This window comes from Gopherus evgoodei, chromosome 19, assembly GCF_007399415.2.
Source record: "Gopherus evgoodei ecotype Sinaloan lineage chromosome 19, rGopEvg1_v1.p, whole genome shotgun sequence".
NCBI classification, from domain to species: domain Eukaryota; kingdom Metazoa; phylum Chordata; order Testudines; family Testudinidae; genus Gopherus; species Gopherus evgoodei.
Window position 1 is genome coordinate 14,080,713 of NC_044340.1, and position 24,406 is coordinate 14,105,118.

At 45.3% G+C, this 24,406-nt stretch overlaps 1 protein-coding gene across 6 annotated transcripts in view; it reads right to left on the reverse strand.

Annotated features, from left to right (window-relative positions):
• Positions 1–24,406, reverse strand: part of SORL1 (sortilin related receptor 1) — a 98,057-nt gene that overhangs the window by 54,459 nt on the left and 19,192 nt on the right. For all 6 annotated transcript variants that reach the window (XM_030538111.1, XM_030538110.1, XM_030538109.1 and 3 more), the window contains exons 4-12: positions 22,621–22,782; positions 15,984–16,051; positions 14,090–14,270; positions 10,117–10,218; positions 8,561–8,730; positions 7,741–7,933; positions 5,603–5,720; positions 4,961–5,034; positions 1,998–2,086 (exon numbers count right to left, since the gene is read on the reverse strand). In XM_030538111.1, coding sequence (XP_030393971.1) covers positions 1,998–2,086; positions 4,961–5,034; positions 5,603–5,720; positions 7,741–7,933; positions 8,561–8,730; positions 10,117–10,218; positions 14,090–14,270; positions 15,984–16,051; positions 22,621–22,782 — 1,157 coding nt within the window. The remainder of the gene's footprint in view (positions 1–1,997; positions 2,087–4,960; positions 5,035–5,602; positions 5,721–7,740; positions 7,934–8,560; positions 8,731–10,116; positions 10,219–14,089; positions 14,271–15,983; positions 16,052–22,620; positions 22,783–24,406) is intronic.

A 24,406-nucleotide genomic window follows, 5' to 3' on the forward strand; every position in this document is an offset into this window, starting at 1 on the left:
TGAGAGAAGCAGCCCTTCCAGTGAAAAAAGGGGGGGGAAAAGGGAGAAATTAAGCCAAAGCATTTAATGGCATTCGGGAAAAAATAGGCTAGTCTTCTCCCATGTCTCTTTGCAGTTATCCAAAACGGTGGGCTGTAAACTGATTCTGCAAACTGTTATGCATGCAAGTAGCCCACGCTCATGCTAGCTGCCCCCAAGGGCTTCTGACGGACCACGCACACACACGAGCAAATGCTTGCAGGATCAGTCCCTATACTGGTAAAGCAAGCAAAGTAATTACATGCTCAATGACCCACTTGAAGCTAATTACCCCAGACCTATAAAGCTGCAAGAGAGAATCCAACCATTGACATTAAGTGCGTTCTAACAGCATTGCTGGGCAGTGTGTGAATCTGGTGGGGGAGCGCATAAGGCAATAAACATAGTTGCCATTTCCTGAAAATTGGCTGAAATGCTATTTTAAACGTCAGAACCACTGGCCGATGATCCAGCTGATGCGGACAGAATCCCAGGACAGGGGCAGAGCTTAGTCAGAGGCCACGAGGAATGGAAAAGGAAAGGAGAAGAGGCTGTGACAGAGGCAGCAAGGATACAAAGGAATCCCATCATGAAAATAAATGCTATCTCACCAGGCCTCATCTAGGAGGCTGCACACCAATGTACGTTGTAGACGTTTACTGGAGAGGGAGATGATGTGATGGACTAGTGTACGCCTAAACCCAGCACTGGGTGCCAGGGACTCTCCTATTTTTCTTTTTTTTCATAGTAGCCCATGGAACTCATTGCCACAAGCAATAATTAAGGCCAATAGCCTAGTGGGATTAAACAAAGAAAATAATCAGATAGTTACATGGACAATAGGAAAATTCAGTTATATTAGGTGGGGGATATAAGCCTTCATACTTCAGGGAATAAACTAACCACTAAGTGACAGAATTAGGAAGAAACTTCCCCTCTGGGTGAAAGGTCTCTCTAATCACAAGGGAGCCATGCTGACTAGGCCAAATGTTTGCTGCTTGTTCACATGGACCAATGAGAGATTTGAATCGTGCATCATATTTTGCCAGGGCTCCAAATACCTTGGGATGTAGCATTCAAGGAGTAATGGTCAGGACAGGTAGGATGCTGCAGGAAGAAAGCCTGAAGCATAGTTGCCACCACTGTCAACGCTGGGTGTTAAATATTTGGGGTCTCAGGTACCCATGTAAAGGGGAGGGGAGACTGGGATTGTACAGGGGAGAAAACTGGGAATGTGTAAGATCAAAATAATTTTTAAAAAATGCTTTCCTCGGTTCTATCGTAACATATAGCTCCATCCCTGAGAAGTTGGGGATGTGTGTGTAACTCCTAAAATAATATATATCCCAGTCCAAAGTGCAGCACTGCTACAAACCCCCATACACATTCCAGTTCTATTGTCTGGGGGCTGACCCGCCCCTGCGCTGCAACAGCATACCTCCACTGAAGTCAATGGAATTGCCCTATCGCAAAATGGAAGGAGGTACTTGGGGTTAAAGCACTGGGCTAGAGTTCAGGTGACTGTGGTTCAATTTCTGGCTCTGCCACAAATCTCCTGCAGGACACTTAATCGCTCAGTGCCTCAGTTTCCCATCTGTAAAACAGGGATAGTGCAACCTCACCTTGTAGAGGCTGTGAGGATAAAGCCCACAGTGTTGGTCATGCACGCAGACACTATGCCTATAGGGTCCATATAAGCACCAAGACAAAGAGAGAACAGTGAAGAATAAGGCACAGAGCGACCACTGTACACAGACTGATATCCTGTATACCTCAGCCTATTCCTGTTCCACTAGTGAGACGTTTCTTTACCATTTTTAGAAAGGGGCAGGGGAGAGGGTGATGGATCATGGACAGGTTAAGGGTAAAATCAAGGGGCCACTTGCTATTCTATTGTTTTCGTTGGCTTACGTCTCTTGGGAAGTCATCTGCTTCTGTCAGGCAGGTTGAAAGAAAACTCATCCACCCCAGTAACTTACTTGAGCTGGTCTGTCTCTGTGCCCTGCGTTATTGCGACGAGAATGCCACCATGGTCACCCCAAGTGTAGTAATGGGGGCCAGACAGTGCCTGCAAAAAGAAACATGGACACAGGGAGCTTAATGAGAGAATGCCGAGGTGGCTTGGATGTGCGGTTATAAAGCATCATATGAACCATAACATATAACCATAAAGACTCTCATTCATCATTAAGTGTATTCATCCTATGTTGAAGTCCAACTGAAGCTTTGCTGAATCAGGGCTGAAATCCTTGCTATGAAACATGCTCTATAAGATCTGGGTGTCTAAACCATGCTGACTTTCAGGTCTCCTGGGCTGCAGCAATAGAAACTCAAGTGTTTACAGGCTGTGGTCTGGGGTCAACTGAGAGCATAGAATCCTAGAAGTATAGGACTGGAAGGGACCTCAAGAGATCATCTAATGCAATGGTTCTCAACCAGGAGTACGGGGCCCCCTGGGAGGCCACCAAAATAGACCAGAGAGCAGGGCCAGTGCTAGACTCACTGAGGCCCGGGGCTGAAGCCAAAGCCTAAGCCCCACCACCCTGAGCTGAAGCCAAAGTCCAAGCAACTTAGCTTTGCGGGGCCCAGACAATTTCCTTGCTTGCTACCCCCTAATGTCAGCCCTGGTTTTTAATCAACTGGATATGCAGAAAAAGAGTTCTTGTGGCTCAGGTGGGCTGTGGAGTTTTTATAGCATGTTGTGGGGGCCTCAGAGAGAAGAAGGTTGAGAACCCCTGATATAGTCCAGTACCCTGCATTCATAGCAGGACTAAATATTATCTAGACCGCAGCAGAGTTACTCTGAATTTGCACAGTTGAAACCAAGAGCGGAATAGCACCCTGGACCCTTATTCTCCTCTCACTTAAACTGGTGAAAATCAGGAATAACTTCACCAAAGTGAGAGGAGTCGCCTCCTGAATCTAGAGCAGTTTGTTGTGTTTGCAAACCTTGCGGTGAGCTGAGTGGAGACTGGTTGGTTTCCCAGGATTTCAGCCAATTTTGTGTTCGAGTCTGTGAGCTTTCTTCAATACTAAGAAGCCAAAGGGTGCTTGGAAACCACATGTTAAAAGATCCAACAGCCAGTTCACACATCCATCATGAGAAGAAGCACTGTCGTGCGTCAGACCCACCCGCAGCTCTGTTTTGAAACAATATCAGCATTCTACAGACCACTGCGCTTTCCAGGCTGGTGCAGATGATTTTCACACAGCTGCTTGCCAAAACCGGGAGGCAGAAACTGAGGTCACTCTGCACAGTTGCAAACTCAAAAATGCTCAGTCATTTCCCTTCTGCTCCCCTCTTTGCACAAAGAGGAAGATTTAAACAATCCCACTGAGTAACTCAGAAGCCAGGGTTTTGTGAACTGGTGCTTCCTCTCTTACTCATCACATTTTTACCTTGTATTTCTACATGGAGCCCTCCTTGTGCAAGGTCAAGTCAGAACAGGAATTGCCTGTGGCTGTCTTGCTTTTTAAGATCAAAAACTTCCATGTCACCCCAGAAGTTCCTACGTGAAGAAACACAGCTCCCCCATTGCCTTTCCTAGGCTGACTCTTTGATATGTACATGCTTTCAAGGACAGGGGTTCTTTGGACAAGGTTGTATCTCAGCAGTAACAAAAACAGTGGCGTATTCCCACTGCTACCCAAACGTTAACCAAACCGCACAGCATTTACTGGGAGGAAAAGGAGGCCGCTTTATTCACAGGATTAAACAGTTTACAGATGTTGAAACACCATATTACACTAACAGCAAAATGTACAGACAGACCACAAACCATGCCACAGACCAGAACACCCAGTTAGTAAAGAACATTCAACACCCGTAAACTGAGAACAATGTCTCATTCCACTGGAAGATGCCAAGGGGCTTCTCAGCCGCTCAGACAGGCAGAAAACACTGGGTTTCCTCTGAGTTTTGTCTGCATTTTAAGAGGGCAACACTCAAACGCAGAAGACATATAAACAGGTACATCGAAGGCTTTAATCCAACATGTCTGATGCCTCTGAAAATCCAGATGAAAACAGCATTAAGCACAAGAGGAAAGTAAACATTATTCTCGCTTCCCTGGGTCCCCTGAATTCAGCCATCCTCAGTGATGCCCCAGTATGTGCTGCTATTATTATTTCCATTACAATAGCACCTAGAGGTGCCAACTGACATCAGGGCTCCACTGCGCTAGGTACTGCCCCAAAGAATTTGCAATCTAGAGAGACAAGAAAAACAGAGGAAATGATACTGTCTCTTTGCAGATGGGGACTGAAGTTTAATCTCTCTTGACTAAGTGACTTGCCCAACTTTGCAAGTAAGGAGTCTGTAGCAGAGCTAAGAACTGAATGCAGATCTCTTCAGTTGGAGTGCATTGCCTTTAACACAAGGCCAAACTTCCTAACCACCCACTCTGACTGATGGTCCAGCTGCATCATGCTGGTCCTGATAATCCAGCCACAGAAGGCTCTAGCTGTATGTTGTGCCAGATTTTAACTTTATATTGCTTAGTTTTGCCAATTTTTAATTAATAAATGATGTTTTGAATACGTATGGCATATGTGAACATCTATGTACACAGGTATCTTTAACACACTTGGAAAATGTCTTGCAGAACCGTGCAATACAGAATAGAAAACTGGTGCTTTCTACTGTTCCAAGCCTTTCTATGGATGAAATAACACATACTGTAGCATCTGTCAGAGTAAGTAGGACCAGGAAACATTGGTTGTACGCTCAAAGTCCTTTTTAATTCCATTTCTAGGGTATTCAGCACATTTCAATGAAAGCTACTTGGTTTTGCTTGGGGGTGTGAATTAAGGATGTTTCAGTTATCTTTAATACATAATGTACTGTATATAATAGTTACAGACAAATATAGCAATGCTTGCCCCACAGAGATGCCTTCTTGGCTAAACCGCCATACAAGTTCAATGCAATTGGTATCCTTACCTCTCTCCACCTCGCTCCTGCACTGCTTGAAACATACACGTTCGTTTTGCTTGCCATGTTCTTGCCAACCGAGCCTAAGAAATCAGAGCATCATTTTTCCTGATATTTCTCAGTGGGTTTCTTAAAACAAACTCAGCCCCCTCTGAGCTATTTTTTTAATTTGTAATCTAGAGTTGTTTTTGAGGAGTTAATTTTTCATACCATCTATGAGTTACTTTAAATAAGAAGTTTTAAAAGATGATTACAAGGGTTTAAAAACAAGCAGGAAAACTACATCAAGATAAGTATGGCCAGATGAAATCAGCTCTGTTTGAAATGTTCAATAGAGCGAGCCTTCTGCAATAAAACAGTGAGTCAGATATTAGTCCCTGTATGCTTTAAAAACGCCTTCATTTTGAGAGAGGCAGGAACAGAGTACAAAGCGTGTAATGGGTTTCTACCTCCAGCAAGAAGGTGGTGAAATCTATATGTAGTAATAATTGTATAAGGAATGCTGAGGACAAAGGATTGCAAAATTCATATTTTAATTGATTTTTGTAACAAAACATGTATTTAATAGACATAATGGCTCCATCCTGCAACACACTGAGCACCCGCAAGTCAACAGGAACTCACAGGATCAGGCTCTAGAGAAAAATATACCTGTGGCAATGATCAGTCCTGGAGCAGATTCTTTGGAGAGAATGGGCATCCTACGCAACTGGAAGTTAAGCAGCTGACTCAGTCGCTGGGCCAGATGAAGAGAGCAGCCCTTTGAAAACTGGAATAGAAAACACACACTATGCCACTTGCTATTGTAAAAGGCATTCAATGTGCCATGATCCCATGTGAGCATCTCAAAATGCTTCCCAAACCTTTGTGAATTCAACCTTCCAACACCCCTGTAAGGTAGAGAAGAAACCTTGGTAACCTCTCAGCTGGACTACAGCAATGCGATGTACCTGCGCATAAAGCCTTCAGCGTTTAAGAAACTCCAACTGGCACAGCCCGCTGCAGTGTGTCACCTCAGCAACAGAAGGTACCACGAGCACATCACACCTGCCTCCACTCCCTACACCGAGCTCCCACAGATTATCGAATCAAGTTCACGGTCTTGGTCCTTGAAGGCACGCAATGGCCTGGGCCCAGGATAGCTAAAGAACCCACTAAGGATCCAGCGTGAAGACCACAGTGGAGATTTTTGATCCTCTGGCAAAATGGAAATCTCATCAGTAAGGGTAAAGCTTGTCTGTACAGAAGAGAGAGTTGGCCCAAGACTGTGCAATGAACTCCCTGGGGAACAAAGGATCATCACAAACCTCTGTGCCTCGGTTTCCCCATCTAGAAGAAGAAGAAGAATGCTTCTCTTCCTCACAGGGGTGTTGTGAGGACAAATTCACAGGTCTACGTGAGGCACTAGGATACTACAAAGACACCACTATCGAAAAGCCAAGAAACAAATAAGATTATATGATGTAAAATCTGCCTACAGTGAACTCTTACAATGAAATTCCTTTTGCAGGGGATGTGTCCTGGTTTTTTTTTCAGTGTTCTGCAAAATGCAACTAAATGTATCATTTATTTTTTCTGAATAATAAAAAAATAAAATAAAAGGGACCTCCACTGTAATCTTTACAACGTCTAGAAAAACAGTGACCTTCAAAACTTTCATTAAAAGCTACATTTGGAAGGAAAAAAATCCTGAAGAACACAAGGGAAAGAACTCCCAGCACTGTAATAAAAAAGCCACTAGCAGACATGCAGAAAGTGTTTTATTGTCCAGATTAATCTGCTTAACGTTTAAGAGACTTTCACAATACGAAGGCCTTTTAAATACGCCATGCTTGTTCAGTGCATCAAGCCACATCCCTACATCAGGTCCTTGTGCCTGGCCCCCAACACCCCTGTAAGGTAGAGAAGAAACCTTGGTAACCTCTCAGCTGGACTACTGCAATGTGATGTACCTGCACATAAAGCCTTCAGCGTTTAAGTGCTAGACTTGGCACTGAAGCTGGCAGGGGAGCAGGGCTTGTGGTCTCCGATAAGACAATGTACATCCACAGGCGGGATCCACAAAGATAAGGCACTCCTTAAACCCTCTTACCCCATGCTAAGCAAAACCAAGCCCTGTATTTTTAGCATCTGTGTGATTTGATATTGAGACAACAGATGGAATCCTGGCCCTATTGACGTCAATGGAAGTTTTGTCACAGACTTCAACAGGGCTGGGAGTTCACCCACAATGTCTTCAAACTGGTACTGCCTCAGATCCTTTCAACTGACTCCGTTGTAACTGGCATTTTCTCTCTTTACAGTAAACACAGAGAAGCTTCTTGAACAATCAAGGCTAACACTGGCCTCCTCTACCCAGCCGGCTAGGGAAATGAGTGGAAAGGCTTTCGCCCCAGTACAGACCCAGGGCTCCAGGATAATGCTGGGGGCTGCTGGAGGTGGCATCGCTCTGACCGCAACATAAAACCAAGGTCCTGTCTCCCAAGATCCTCTGATACTTTTAGTACTGTAGGATGCTTAACCCTGGTCTTCACCCTCTCTGTTTGTAATCTATTCCTTTTAAAATTATCATTCAACCACAGGCTGTACCACAGGGACTGATGACCAGACACTTAATAAAACAGATGACATTTTCATTTTTGTCACCTTTCTTTTCCGTTTTATTCCTGCACTGATCCTTCCAAGGGAGCAAATGGTTAATGACTGACCCAACAACTCTTCAAAGGGGAAGCAAGGAGGGTAAAAACGCTCCCTCCCTCCCCGAAACACCGGGTTTTACTCATTGTTACCTCGCAATCTATCTTTTCTCCATAACCCGTATATGCTGGAGCCTGCAGGAATTCCCAGGTTCCACCTTTGTCAAAGGTGATGACAGACCTCATGTTCTCTTCGCTGAACGAGCCGTTTATCAGGGTGGCGATGTACACTCCTCTCACGCCCTCAACACGGTGGAAGTCTGCAAAAGGCTCGTTGGCAAAATACCTGCAATGGAACGCATGTGTGGGTCATTTGGTTAATTGCAGTAAGTGCTGGGATTCTGGGGGAGAATGCACTGGTACGTTCCACGTCAGGGGCCTCTCTCCTCACAAAACTATCCAGTTCAAACAAAGCATGGAAAGCCAATTTACTGAACGAGAGTGATTAATTTACCTCTGTCAATACACTGAGCCCTTTCATCAAATGCTTCTACAGAGTCACCTCAAAGCCCCCAGTGAGAAGAAGCCCCAATCCCTCTGTACCTTCCTTATAGCCTAGGTTCTTCAGACTGCGACAGGGAGTAATGCTCCGCTCACTCATGCTGGTCTTACGCCATTAACACAATGGGGTTACACCTAAGGACCTGATCTAAACATAGGAGTGGGAGTCCGGAACTCCTGAGATCTAATCTCAGCTCTACTACTAACTTCTTCTCTGATCTTGGATGAACCACTTAACAACTCCACCTCCTCTGTAAAATGGGCATAATTCCTACCTTTTAGGGGAGTTGTGAGGTTAAATGCTCATTAGCTGCTACCCATTATGTTGCATCCTCCCCCAGATGAACCCCATCTTGAGTTTCTCAAGCCACCCAGCCACGGGAGTCCATCAAGCTGGCCCAGCCCTCCTTACCTGACCAGCGTATCACTGCCTGCCCCTCCAGGACTGTAGTACAGCACATTTTCTAAAGACAGAGAAAACTTCAGGCCTTCTGCTTCTGAGATGTAGAGGTTGGTGCGGTTGTTACTGTGGCTGACACACACGAACACCTGGTCCTCGGACGCATCCGCAATGTAGTATTCCTTAGGGGGCGGTCAACGACATTGATTCGCTCAGCCTATCCATCACTTACATAGACACACGCTGGGAGCTTTTCCTACCCTTCACTGTTTGATGTTTCCTCTTAGGTGCCTAAAAATAAATCCTCCTCCTTCCACCAAAAACAGCTTTTCCACTTGGCAAACAAATTTCTCCCCTCTGCTTCTTGCACATGTGATCTCTCTCTCTCCTTCCACCTCCACCACACCCCTCCTCAAAGTGCAGTCTGTCCACAAAGAAGTCCAACAAAGATTAGCATGGCAGCATTCTTAAAATTCATCGTCCACCAAGCCATATCTGTGCCTGGCCCATTTCTGTTCAGATCTGAACAAGGCCTCAAGCACAGAACACACCCCGCTTATTTGCCGAGTGCTGTGCATACACCTCAGCAAATATCACGAAGGCAGCAGGACGCTTGTCTGTGCACTGCTGCTTTGGGAAATGGCAGAATCAGCGGTGCCAGCTCATCTTTGGGTTTGCTTGGATAGTATCACAAGGGTCTTTGAAACCTTGATTGAGCCATTGTGCCCCTTCTGCGTGGCAGAGCGTGAAACATTCCAGACCAGACTGTTCTGTCAAAAGCACTGGTCCAGGCTGAGCTTACACACACACTCTCAGGAGGCACAATCCTTGCCCAGCTTACCCCCTTACCCCCGAGGGGGACATGTGTACGCTGCACAGCCCTTTTCCAAAGTGCTGCAGGCTCAGCTCATCCCATCTGCTGCCAGCCAGCTCCACAGGCTGGTGTAGAAGGTGGGTGGGCCATGACACTACTCTATTACCTGTCTATTCTGTGACACTACTCTATTTGGGTGGGACATATCCACAATGGTGCTAGCAGGGAGCAGCCTCTGTACCCCCCAGTTACCAGAATTATTGTGACAGGCCCTTGCACAAGGGGCGAGAAGGCCCCCCACAGACAATGAGTTTCTGGGGCACAGCAATGCTGTCAGTATTTAGAATCCAGACGCCACTCCCCTCTAGATCACACACATTTAAAAATCTCTGCCTAAAAAAATGGTCAGAACTATTTTTCTCGGCTTGCTCAGCCTCGATTCTGCAAACACGTATGCACAAGTCATTTTACTCTTGTCTGCAGCCCCACTGATATCAATAGGCATCACGCGCATGGGTAAAGTTACTCCTGTGTAAACAGCAGGATCATTGTGACACCTTGCTTCCATTCCATTCCAAACATGAGAAGGCCAAACTGTTTTGAACTAAGTATAGAATAAGACTACCTCTGCTACCAACCTAGCTACTGCAGCTACTAGTTAACGAGTAAAAATGTTATTCGGATCCTATACACAGCGAAGGTGCTTTTGGCTGAGGGAGGAAGAGGGAGATGCCATAAATCAACTCCATTTTACCTTTACTGGATGTCTCGTTACAAACTGCGCAGCTCGCATTGGCTTGCGGTTGAAGGAAACCCAGAGCTGGACTGAAGTTTGCTGCTGGCTGCCCAATAAATGCTACGAAGAGGAGAAAAAAATGTTAGGAATCTTTTTTTATTTCTAAATTCACAATTGCATATAAAACAGGTTAAAGACAGAGCAGATACAAATTAACAGACTCAACAGTAGAAAAAGCAAGCAAATACCTTATCCACTCTCCAAAAAAAACCACAACATAGTAACTTGATGGCTAGTTTGGATGGGATCCTGAGGTACTAGGATACTAAAAACACAAAAATGGCTTAACTGTTCCCTGTGATTGTGAAACCTGAAAACTGTATGCCCCCTATGCCAGCAGATGAGATCTTAGTATTGATAACATAGCAACCTCTCTGCAATTTATTCATCTATTTGCCCCATATACTATCAGTGCTAACTAAGGAAACAGGAGCCTTGGAAATCACATAGATTGGATATAGGGCCAAAAAACTAGCTTGAACCTGTTGGGGATTTCTCTGTCTTTCTGAGAAAGGAGAGTGAGATCCTTTTCAAATGCACAGCATCGAGCCTTTAGATTCTTCATTGTTCTGAGCACTCTTTTGGAAGCTGGAAACAACCCCACCTCTCAACTGATCAGCCAGGTTGTCAAAGGCTGATGTTTTCCTCCCATAGTTCTTCCAACCAGACTGCATGAAATTAACATGTCTGTTTTTATTTATGCCCTTTGCAGATTAGCCTCAATGCTTTAATGTTGATGTTTACTGTTTTAGGGATGAGTATCATGTTATAAAAATCATGGCCAAAATATCCAAACATGGGAGGTCTAAGTTAGGCACCTAAATCTGTATCTAGGCTCCAAAAGAAGTGACCTAATTTTCTGAGTTGCTGAATACCCACAATTCCCACTGAAATGTCAATGGTGCTCAGCACCCAGGCAATGAAGATGCCAATAGGACCAGATGTATTAACCCCCCACTGAGCAAACGGGGCTGACCAATCACTGTGGGCCTAGGAGGCCACACCCTCCCCCCCCCCCCCCCAGGGACAGATAAAAGGAGGCAGCCCAGCTCAGCTGGGGCTAGTGGAGGAGGAACTGTTGATTCCTCAGGCTGTTGGATTATGAAGCTGGATTATACTGCTGATGATCAGCTGACTGCAGAGTCTGACGGATGCTGAGTTACTGCCAGCCCAGGAGATAGCTGAGATGGGCTTTATGGTAGGAACTGACCCAGGGAATGTATTAGGAGCTGATGTTTGAACCCTTACTGAGGAATTTACTGGCTTCAGAAGGCCCTGGGTCCCAGAACCCAGTGCCCTAGAGTTCCCCTCCCCACAGCACTTACCACTAGGCATCGCTACTGGGGACTCCTGATTTAGACTGATTGTTCACTCTGCCCTGCACAGAGGGTCAGATCCCCAATTGCTTTTATTTGCCCCAGCCAGGAGGATCAGGGACTGCAGACTGACCGACTGCTCGGTCCTGCAAAGAGTTCTGAGCCCCTTGATCGTGACTGTTTGACTCAAAGGCAATAAAAAGCCACTGATAACTGTGTGATGGGGTGTATCAACCCCACACTGGGCAAATGAGGGTGGCCCCACTTGACACACTGAGCCCGTTACAGTGCCTCAATATGGATTTAGGTGCCTAACTCAATGTTGCCAACTCACCCAATTTTATTGTAATTCTCACAATAGTTGTTTTACTTAAAGCCCCAGCTCCAGGAGTCATGGGATTATGTGACCCTCAACATTTTTCCCCTAATCTTTACGGTTGCAGAGGAAAACTTGAAAAAGTGACCCAGTGAACCCTAAAGGCTAAAAATCCAGAAGGCAAACCAAAAAAAACCCATAATTTTATTATGCTTAAATCTCATAATTTTTAAGCCAATCTCATGGTTTTTTGGGACCTGATTTGGGAATTTTGAACATTCAAGGTTGGCGATGCTGCTAAACTTCATGCTCCCAAGTTGGATGTTTAAAAATAGCACTTTCTTCTGTTTGTTATAACTGTATTGCCAAGGGGAACAACGAGCAGAGTGACATCCTGAAAATCTCTCTCCCCAAATCTGCAGCACTGGAGACTGATCTCATACCACTTCAACTGCAGTAAGAAGGCTGATCCAATGATTGAGGCACTAGTCTGGGGTTCAGGTTCAATTTCCTGCTCTGCTACAGGCTTGCTGTATGTCCTTGGGCAAATCATTTTGATGCTCCGTGCCTCAGTTTCCCAGCTGTAAAATAGGGACAATAGCACTACCCTCCGTCAAAGGGTCATTGTGAGGAAAAATGCATTAACGATGATGAAGCACTTAGATACTAAGGTAATGGGGGCAACATAAGAAAGAAGTGGGGGACAAAGGCTCGTATCTCACAGAACAAGATAACTCTGAGTACAGATTTCCAGTGTCTGCTTCCTATTTGGCTTAATTTAGCACCAAAAACCATGCAGCTCCCATTGGCGATAATGCTAACAAGAATATCTTAACTCTCTCAGATGACTTAGGGTCTGATCCCACTTTGGAACAGACCCAGTCCCAGCGTGACATATTCAAAAGGTTGAGGGCTTCAGTTTTTGCAGGATGTAACTTTTAGCAATTGAAAGTGTCCTTCGAACCATTCTCTTCAGACATGCTTTTACCTGTTGAGAGTATTCACATGGCTAAGGGTAAATATTACTCCAGCTCTGATGTACGCTCGCTACTTAATGCTGCAAAATCCACAGGAAGCATTAAACATTTTGGGGGAAACACAGAAAAGTGACTAGGGACTGGCTTGTTAAAAATATCTTGATAATAGAAGGATAAAAACTTAATGTGTTTATATTCGGCGGGAGGAGGGGAATAAAGCTTTTCAGATCAGATCCGAATAATTTTGAAGCCAGTCAATTTAGTGGCCTTAACTAAATTATTGCAGGCATATATCCTCTTTCCCTAGCTCCACCTCGCTATTGTCAATTTCTGCCTTCCCTTTACTTATAAACGTCTAGTTCTTTCCTGCCAGAATTCCAGCCCTTTGCAGCTTGACCTAGTTCTGCCTAACTCACTAAAATCAAATAAATATATAAAAATACTGCTGTTCCAAGCCCATCTCCTATCAACCCTGAGCTGCACATTGTTAAAGAAAAACACTGACACTTGGTCTATCTGGTCATTTTAGACTATGTCTTTCCAATAGAGCCATTTAGCCATGCTTGTTCATGTGTGCTAGAGTAAGGTGCCAGATGAACAGCCCTGGAGATTGAACTCCTGTATTTATCCACACAGCATGGTGGTGCTTTTACAGTGGACTCAATAGAACATCTCAAAGTACTTTGGTGCAGCAGTATGCATAGTTTTAGCCCTGCTAAATGCTCTAATAATCTCTAGACGACTTGTTCAAATGTGGGTCAGCTCTCAGCAAAAGTACTGACTGGCATGTCCAGGTTACTGTATACTAATATGCAGTGGGTTTTTTATTTTCACCCCTGGTGTCAGGAGCTGTATTTCTCTTAGAAAGCACAAGGCTTAGCGCCAATCGCTAAAGGATAATGAAGTCAGCTCACAAACTCCAGCCAATTTTTCCTTCTCAAACTGACAATGACCTTATGCAATCTTTAATATTTTGCCTCAAGGCTTAAAGTATGTTCCTTTACTTTTGTTCTGTCACTAATGGAGCTTGACTAGCTAAGTATTGTCCATTATTGTACTGAATGTTCAGAGCCCAATTCAGTTCCATGAAATAAGAGTCCTTCCACTGACTTCAGAAGGTGTTAGATGGGATTCAATAATCACAAAACCTAGCTCCTTGTATAGTGCTTTTCATCTATAGATCTCAAAGCACTTTACAAAGTCAGTCAGTATCCCTGTTTCAGATGGGGAAACTGAGGCAGTGAAGTGACTTGCCCAAGGTCACCCAGCAGATTAATGTAATACATTTGCCTACACAGTGATTTTTCTTACGTGCTACTTACCACAGTCTTTGTGGCAAACAGATATTTGTCCCTGAGCTGAAAGTCTTCAACCTCTTCCAGAATTATTTCTTTATTTTCCCTGGTTTGAAAGAAATCTGTGCTGCGAATTATAGTTGAGGACCCTGTAGGCTCATGTCGTTCTATGTAAACTGTATTCAGTTTATCATACGGGTCAATGCCCCTTGTATAAAAGAAAGAAAGCAAGTATATTATTTTTGTGCTCACCTCACTATCAAGACAACATCAGGTATTTATAAGCAAGTCATTTAACAAGAGATGGGCTCAAACCTCAACACTTGGATCAGAATTTTGAGAACTCTGAAGTTGGATGATGAGATCTGGGGGGTTGGTTCACCTCATTATGAAGAGAGGTTATTTGCAAAATTTGGATCTAAATTCTGATTAGTATTGTCAAACAACTCACAGAACAGCTGGTCAAAATAAAGGATGACAACTTCAAAAATAACTGACATTTCCCCTCCCTCCATCTTTTTTAATTTATGTTCAAGATGCATCGAAAAACCAATTAAGCAGCTCAACAGCTGGTTGAAAGACAAGGAAATTGCTAACATTTTATTAATTGTTTCCTTGTTCTTTCATCGTAATCTGAAAGTCAATCATTTTCTCCCCAACCCCCATACAAGTTATAAGAGGAGTATTAAATTTAATAAGTAATATTCAAGATGTACAGAGATGGTTTCAGTTCAGTCCCATGTGCCTGTTTTAGAGATTTATCAACGCAAGTTACTTATCACTAGAATGTAAAAAACCTACTAGCTAGAAACTGATGGATTCTTATACTGGACAACACAAATAATCACAATGGCAGAGCAGTCGATAACTGGATAGCAGGTTTGATTTTTTTTTTTTTGTTTACTACTCTGAAATCTATTTACAGTGACCACTCAAGGAACCAGCAAAAAATCACCTTCCAATCAGAAATGGGGGCCCTTAGTGCAAGTTTCACTGGAAATTGATGGCATGAAATGGATATAAGTAGTTCTGATCTCAAGGGACTGTCATTAGCTCTATTAAGGCCTGATCCCGTACCATTCATGTCAATAGGAGTTTAATCATTAACTGCAATGAGAGCAGGATCAAGTCTTTTGAATTAAATACCTTTTGAATGAAAGACCTTTTAAGCTTTAGAGTAAAACTGTCCCCTCAGACCCACCCAACAGATCTTGATTCTGACATTTTGCTGCAGCTGTTTAACAGTGCACAACAACCATTTAGGACAGGAAGTGAAGGAGAACACAGTCTCTACCTGAAATTGCAGAATAACCATACGAGCTAGATTTTGGGCAAGACACCTCCACTCTTGCTAAAAATTGCTACAAGAACTTTCATGAACAGTAAGTTTTTTAAAAATGGTTTTTTAAAATTGCCTCTTACTATTATACATTTTGCTGCAGTGCCTAGGGGCTCTAGTCCTAGATCAGTATTCCAGGTGCTACACAAACATGGAAGAAAAAGACAGTGCATCTCCGTTAGACTCAGGGTTTAAAACCAACTGACAAGGGCAACCTACTGTCTCACCAACAACAGTATTTGCTATGTGTTGGTTTTTCCTTTGCAGACTATCCAAATATCAACACAGCTTAATAATGCTTAGTTTGTGAAAGTTGTGGAGACACAATATGTGGCAAGCTGGAGAAGCTTCAAGTACTGTTAGCTTTCCATCTCATGCTTCTGCCCCATATCCCCATGGTAAACTGCTGTGATAGCCACTTATTACAGAGTTAACTTTGGGGGAGAATGGACTTCTGTACCTCCATACTTGCCAGCGTCTTCTATGCCTGAGTTCTTGGCAAAGGATGAGGGAGAAGTAATGAGGCCTGGGAGGACATAAAGGGGAAAAGGTTCCACAAAGACTCAAAGATCCAATACATACCAAGAAAAAGATTTCACGTGTTCCTGAATCATTATCCAGGTCTGCCCAAAGTCATCAGATTGCCAGAGCTGCAATACAAAATGTCAGAGACACAGGTGGGACTTGGATACTTTAGGCACTAGAGCCGGGGGGGGCAAACTACAGCCCACTGACCACATCCAGCCCTCAAGCTCCCACTAGGGAGCAGGGTCTGAGGCCACTTGCGTGCATGTGCCAAGGCTCCCGGAAGCAGCAGCATGTCCCCACTCCGGCTCCTACATTTAGGGGCAGCCAGGGGGCTCTGCGTGCTGCCGCTGCCCCAAGCTCCACCCCTGCAGCTCCCACTGGCTGGGAACTGCAGCTAATGGGAGCTGCAGGGGCAGTGCCTGTGGACAGGGCAGCGCGCAGAGCTGCCTGGCTGCACCTCCGCACAGGAGCTAGAAGGGGGACATGCCACTGGTTCCAGGAGCTGCTTGAGGTAAGCGCCACTCGAAGCCTGCACCCCAACCCCCTCCCATGCCCCAGCCCCCTGCCCAAGCCTGAAGCCCCCTCCCACACCCTGAAAGCCTCAATTTTGGCCCCACCTCTGGGCCTGCAGCCCCAGCCAGAGCCCTCACCCCCTACCCCAGCCCAGATCCCTCTCCTGCCCTCCAAACCCCTTGGTCCTAGCCTGGAGCCCCCTCCTGCACCCCAAATCCCTCATCCCCAGCCCCACCTCAGAGCCCGCACTTCCAGCCAGAACCCTTCCCCTCTTGCATCCCTGCCCCAGCCCGGAGCCCCCTCCCGCATCCTGACCTCCTCATTTCTGGCCCCACCCCAGAGCCCACACCCCCTCCTGCACTCCAACCCCAATTTCATGAACATTCATAGCACGCCATACAATTTCCATACCCAGATGTGGCCCTCAGGCCTAAGAGTTTGCACACCCTGCGCTAGAGCCTAAATTATTACCGAAGCTGGATTAAAAACTAAAGGGCTAAATTTGGGAAATCCGTTCTATTTCTCCCCACATCATACACTACATAAGCAGGACTAGCCTGTGGACCTAGACTCTCCCTCTAAGCAGCTCCATGCACGCCTACTCTACAAACGAATGCTGCCAGGAGCAACAATTATCTGCTTGTAGATGTATAAATGTACAGGAGCCAGATGCCAGGTTCAGGTGAATGTGCAGCCCTAAAGCTGGACAGATGCCATATTACTGCCTGCAGAGATGTTCTTGCAGGAGGTTAACCACAATTAGGCATAACTTCTAATGTGAAAGCAATAGCAAGCATGAAACCTCAGGAGCAGAGGCCGTCTTGCTCTCGTTTCTATTACAATACCAACCACAATGTTGGCACTTAAATCATAAGAATTATATTTTTTGCTGATTTGTGCCTGGAACCAGCCAGATTCCAGACCCAATTTTCAGTGTAACAATTCGATTTTAAAAAAGGCAGTGATCACCAATAAACCTAGCATGACTTTTAAATGCACCATTGCCACCCATTAGCCATGTAGTTCAGCACATACAGAGCGGAGAATTAAGCTCTTTCGCTCAGAATTAAGAATACAAGGCCGTAACAGTCTGCAGTACAGTGACTCAGGACTGGTTACTGCCCTTTCACTGATCCAGCAGAACAGTGATGTCTGACTGTGCCTGATAGAAGTGATGTGTGAGCTTTAGTCTTGATCCTTTGCATTTCAGAAACCCGGCACATTTATTTATTCCTCTAAAATACGACTCTGTGTTTCCATGGCACTTTTTTTTCTGCAGATATCCAAAAGCTTTTGCAAACATTAATGTAGACGCTTACAAAGAAGGTAAGTATATCTGTCTTACAGACACGTAAATTAGAATTCAGGGAAATGATCTAATCAGTTACACAATTAATCAGCTGCAAAACAGGAACGAGAACCCAAAAGTTCTGACTTGGACAACTGAGCTAACTGCAAGATCAACCCTGCTTCTGCATTATCAGCTAGCCTGGTGACAGAAGCTAATAAAAAACATAGGCGCCAGATTTGACCCTTATACATCTTTCCAGCTGTGTACAGGGTATGCAAATCAATTGCCAAGTCCTGGGGGAGAATTCCCAAGGTGCAGGAGCAGAGCAGGGCCGACCATCCAGAGCACGCCAGGCAAAGGAGTAGACAGGTTGAGAGTAAGCGCAGGCATGATAACTGAGTTCAGCACTGCACAGGTTGTGAGCACAAGGTGCCAAAGCAGCAATGTGCAAAGCAAGGCCAACTGCAAACATCTGCAATGCAAACCTTTGCAATGCAAAACCGCCAGCCCATGGTAAATGATCCAAAGGTCATTCCTGACTTATTGGCAATCATCTGGCATGAGTTGCTAATGATGCAGTCAGTGGATCAGTAGGACTGGAGGGAAGGTGCATGGGGGAGCCTGTCAAAGGTTCATTCTGCCAAAAACCAATCCCACCACTTTGATACTTTCTGCCCAAGGGAAAATGCATTTATATATTTAAAAGGGAATGTCCTGGCTAAGCAGGGCTGGGATAGTGGTGGATCTTCTGTGTGCTCTACCCTGGATGAAGAAGCCATCTACTAATTATGGCAAGGAGATATCAAAACACAAACCCACATGATACTGGTATGTGACTTTCCAAGACAAACACTTGGCCACTGCCAACGCAGAACATACAACAGTCTAGTGTTTCTTAGCCTCCCTGCTTCTTCCCAGGGCAGAGTACAAATAATAAGACTCACATCTTCCTTAAGGTGAACTGGAGCCCACTTCCTCTCTGACGGTTCTTAAATTAGGTAAGATTGGGAAGAACTGTGAAAGAATGTTACCCCAGTGCCTGGGGAAGGGGTCAGAGTCAGAACTTCTGGGTTCACACCCTGGCTTTGTTCCTGATGCACTGCATGATCTTGGGTGAGTCTCTTAAGCTCTTTGTGTGCCCCAATTTCCCCATCCAGAATATTTTTACAAGCTGCATCTGTTGGCCCATATATGCACTATACCTCTCCTCATGCTCTCAGTCGAGGGCATAAAAGGTGGTGCGGGCCACTCTCCTTTTTCTACAGTCCAAACTACAGTCCAAACAGAGGGGATGGCGGGCAGGTAGTGAAATACAAACAGGGACAACACATCTCAAAACTTGCAGTTACAGGTAAGCAAACTCCATTTCTTCTTTGAGTGATGGTCTGGTGTGTATTCCACAGGTGGGAGATTAACAAGGAGTAGTAACACCTGGGCTGGGTGCAAGGACATAGATGTGATAGCTGACTGGAGTACTGCTTTCCCCTCAGCTGTATATATAGTTGATGACCGGACCAGAGCATAATGTCTCCTGAAGGTATGCAAAGAGCTTCAATTGGCTGCACTATGCATCTCCAGTACAGATGTCTCTCAGAGATGCAGCTGAAGCAGTTTGCTCTCTGATGGAATGAGCCCTTAACCCTCCTGGGTGGAGGAACACAAGCTAATCGATAACTGAGGGTAATAGTGAGATCCATTTTGAAAATCCCTGAGCCGATATAGCTTGACCCCTTGATCACTCTGCTATGTAAAAAAAATAGTTTAGATGTCTTTCTAATTCCTTTGTTCTTTGCAGGGAAAAGGCCAAAACCCTTTGGATGTCCAGATAATACAGCTGTCTCCCCTCTTCCAAGGCATGAGGCTTAGAGAAAAACACAGGTAAGTGAATGACCGGACTCATATGGAACTCGGAAATTACTTTAGGGATGAATCTGGGGTGGGGCATAATGATGCTTTTTTTTATAGCAGATGGTATGTGGTGGATCTGCCATGAGTGCCACCAGCTCACTGACTCTTCTGGTATTAGCCATTAGAAAGGGATCCCCATTGGAACCCTTCCCAGTTCTGTCCACCAGATAAGAGTCCAAAACCTTGAGCAGAACTGTCACCTTGCCCTTGATGTTGCTCTTCTCTGGTGAGTACAGAGAGAACTGGCCTCCATCCCCCCATTTTTGTTGGGGAATCAGGAAGTAAGGGGAATAGAATCCATTCACTTGATGTTGAAGTAGAATCCTTTCTGTGGCTCCCATGAGGAGGAGGAAGTTCACCTCTTGTTGTAGAATCTCTTTGAGAGTGGAACCGGGAAGGAGGTTTGTATGTAGGATTTACCAGCACCTCTATCAGAGCCACCATGAATAATTTCTAATACCCATTTGTCTGTAGTCAGAGCCCTCCAAATGGCAAATGGGATAAGGCAGCCTCTGAATATCTGAGGAGGGCAATGAAGAGGCATCATTAAAGGAAGCGGGTCTTGACAATCCCGTCAAAAGAAACTTCGCCTGGGGGGTAGAGTTCAATGTGGCAGTGGATGTTACAGAGGCTTCCTTCCTGCGTCTATAAATGTTTCTCCTGTATGGTGGTTCCTGAGGATGTTGGTGATAAAAATGCTGAGGAGGTACCCTACACCCGTATCAATGGAGTTTTCTCTTGAGAACAGAGGTATAAATGTCCACCGAGTGAAGCATTGTCCTCAAGTCTCTAAGGGACTGGAAAGACTCATCTGTCTTCTCATGGAACAGGCTGGTTGTACCAAGGGCAGATTTTGGATGGTACTCTGCACCTCTCTAGGGAAACCTGAGGACTGAAACCATGAGTATCTCCTCATAACAATGGCTATAGCCATCCTTCTAGACACAGTATCTGCTGTATCCACCGCAGCCTGGAGGGAACTGTGGACACCCATCTGCTCTCATCCACTGTGGCCTGGAAGCAGACTCTATTCTCTTCAGGGAGCTTGTCCTTAAATTCATAAACTTAGCATAATTGGTGAAATCCAATGTGGCCAAGAGGACTTGATAATTCAATAAACTGAACTGGAGGGAGACGGAAGAGAAGATCTCTCTCCCTAGGAAGTCAAGTCACTTACATCTAATTGCTTGTATCCCTTATCAAAGGGAGTAGTCTTTCGGTGGTGTTGCTTGGACCACTCTGTAGCCACCTGCCCCACCAAAGAGTTAAGCGGTGGGTGAGAGAACATTTTTCCCCTTCCCCCCTCTCCCTTTGATGGAATATGCTTCTCGGCCCTCTCTTGAGCAGAAGTAGAACAAGGAGTGTGACCATCTTTGCTCCTCATGATGACCTCATTGATGTAGAGGGCTGCCTGACAGGGACCACAATGCTGAAGTCAACTATGCTGAGGCTCCTGGACTTCCTCAAGCAAAATCTGGTGCTTTACCATAAGCCTGTGCATGAGCTCTTGATACTGCTTGAAGTCATCCGGTGGAGACGGAGAAGATGGAGTTACTCCCTCATCCGGTGAAGACAACAAGGTTGCTACCAGAATAGTCAGATCTGGCTCACCTTCCTCCTCCAAATAATCAAACAGGGCCGGTTGTGGATGGCCACGCAACGGCAAATAGGACTCATGAACCAATCCTGGGTGACTAGGATAGGACTCTCCTGGTCCCCAATGTTGCCAGTATAATGGATCAACCAGCACAGGAGGAACCCATGGCATAGGGGACCACCTGTCTCTTGGACAATCGTGGCTGGTCAGAGGCTGGAACCCTGATCTTCTTGGGCTCATGTTCCATTCCAGCTCTGCCTGATGCCGCAGAGATTCCTACAGGGCCTGTGACTCATCCAAAGAGAAAGCTGGATCTCCGGTGGAACCGATGGTCCTGATGGCCATGCCTCGAGGGTGGGAAGGAAGAAAGTCTCAGGAAGAGGTGGTTCTGATAGGGAAGAGCAAAGATGTCCTCCAAGGGGACATCAATCTGAGACTGCCCTAGAATAAGAGGAGCACCAATTGGTGGTTCAACTGGAGCCAGAGATTCCCTGCTCACCATGGCAGTCAGCTCCCCCTAGGGCCGTGTTACCAGTACACCTTCAACTCTAGAAGTGGATCACAGCACCAGGAGCTGTTTATTTCGAGTCTTCATCATAAGAGTCAATATTTGAACCTCTGGATGCATACCCTAGTGGATCACCTTCTTCTGCCTAGGTTTACTCGGGCCAAAGTCCTTGGCACCTGTACGGGCCAAATCTTCAGGGCAACTTTAGACAAAGATGGCTTGTCCTTACTCTCATGTGAAGCCTTCTGCTTAGACTTAACAGCCTTAGATTCCATTCCCCAGCTCATGCTCAGAGGGCCGCTGCCTGTTTGTTGAGACTGATTTACTGGGGAGGAGGACTCCCCCAGCCCAGATCTGATAGGGGCTTCATTGCTTTTCCATTAGATATTTTCTGAGTCTCAGTTCCAGCCCCCATGAATTTTGTGAATGTGAAACTGGAGAGGCATCAGCCCGCACCATTATTTATGCCCTCCATTCGGAGCACAAGGAGAGCGGCGCTGCATGTGCAAACCAATGGACGCTGCTTGAAATATCTATATCTATACACACATTCCCCAGAGTCAGGTGCCGGGTGTACATGCATATCCCAAGTGTGGCATACACACACAGACCGTCACTTGAAGTATTCTTGCTTACTCATGTTTCTCTGTAACGCCAGAGTAAGGATGGGAGATGGATACGACATGGACAGCTGCTTTATCAAAATGATGGTTAGATACACAGATGGATGGACAGACAACTGGTGTCAAATGCTTCTCAATCGTGTATCAAGCACATCTCACAGTAAACATCCCAACACCTATGTAACAGTTCAGGTACTCAAAACAACGGATGCAGAATTACTTGGCACTCATAACTGACTACAGCTGCTCACCTGTTTGTTAGGATGAGACCTATCGAAGCCCAAAACGAGGTCAGGGATCCTACTGTGTAACAGCAGATCTGCGGCTCTGAATGGAATAGAGAAGCCCTGGATATTGCTGCAGAAATCCATGGTGATCCAGAGGTACTGGGCGTAGGCATCCACGAAGACGTACTGCAGAGGGGGGAGGGGAAACCGGAACAAAAACCAAAATCAGACAATAGGAATTTATAAGCAGAAGATGATATAACGGTACAGAACAAGGAAGTCACCAGTAGTGGACTACAGACTACAAAGGCTTACCATGTAAACCTATCTGCAGCAGAATGCATCCTGTATCTGCAATACTCATTCTGGCACCCCAAGAGATAAGAGCACTATTTCAGGGCCTAGCTATTGCACAAGAAACACACTAATGTCTTTTCTGCTCAGGGAGGAAAGGAGAAGTGCCTAGCTGCTTTTTACTCCTGTAAGCATGGCAGAATCAAGACAGCTCTAGCAAAGCTAGCTGGAGACTTTGCCGTCCCCCTCACAACATCATCAGGACTGTTAGCTAAGATTCAATTGCAGGGCTAAGTAACACCTGTGCAACTTTACACTGAAGACAAGGGCGTTGCACAGGTGTAACTGAAGGCAGAACTTGGTGACTTAGGTTCTCATTTTCTGTTTCTCGGTTCCTATGCTCAGGTCCTGTCTTGTCCCCAGTGTAAATCACAGAGGTTTTAGGATGCTAACATACAAGCCAGGAAGATTCCAGCCTGATTCTCTAATCCCAGAGTGAGTTTTCAGGGCTGGAAGTTAAGGGGGGAAAAACACATCTTTTCACTTGCAAACTTGACTTGAGGTCACTGGGGCATTAGTAAGTGGAATCACACAATGGAGTAACATCCCAGAGGAAATATGGTGTTTCCCCCATGGGGGTGGGGGTTGACGCAGAGGCAAACAGGAGACAGTCTGTCAGCTGATAAGACTAGGGATGGGTGAAGTCATACTGACTGATTACTAACCCACTCCAACACTGAGCTGGAAAGTTGAACATGAAGATTATTGGGCTTGTGTGCCACTTAATAGAGTGAGATGCAAGAGAAGCCCTGCAGAGTGGGACCACGTGCTACAGAGGGTTCATAGAACCATTCTGTAGGTAGCAGAGTGGTGCTGCATGCCGAAGAGGGGTCCTGGACTGATGCCGGAGGCTGGCCTTCATCCAGTTTCTGTTGCATTTAGCTCCTTCCACAAGCTGAGAACAGTTGTTGCTCATATACCTGTTGTAACCTAAGGTCTCCTTCACCATTCTTGCCTCTAAGCCTTCTTCCATATCACGCTGTCTCCACCTTCAAGAAACCACTAACCCCACCTCTTCCAGGAAACACTGAGCTCAGCTGTCTTGTTCACACCATCTGCCTTCCTTTTGCCTTAGATTTGAAACCCTGCAGGAGGGGTGGGAGGTGGCAATCTGTTATCTATTTGCCCCCTGTCCCTGAGCACAATTTGCTCTTATAGAATTATACAAATGGCACATAATAAGCAAGCTGCCTAGATTCCTACTAGAGAAAATAAAATTATTGGGTGTACATTTATTCTTTTTCCCTCTAGGAACACAGTCAATTTTCTTGACCAAATTCAATTTATAACTCCCAAGAGACGCATGTTTTCTCTCTGCTGTAAACCTTGGAGCTACTTCCTGCAATCCTTTTTTAAAATAAATAAATAAAAGCTAACCAAGAACCTTATATTAAGACTACTTCTATTGCAGCTGCAGAAGCGCATATAATCCGACTGCTTTCCTGATGACATGGGA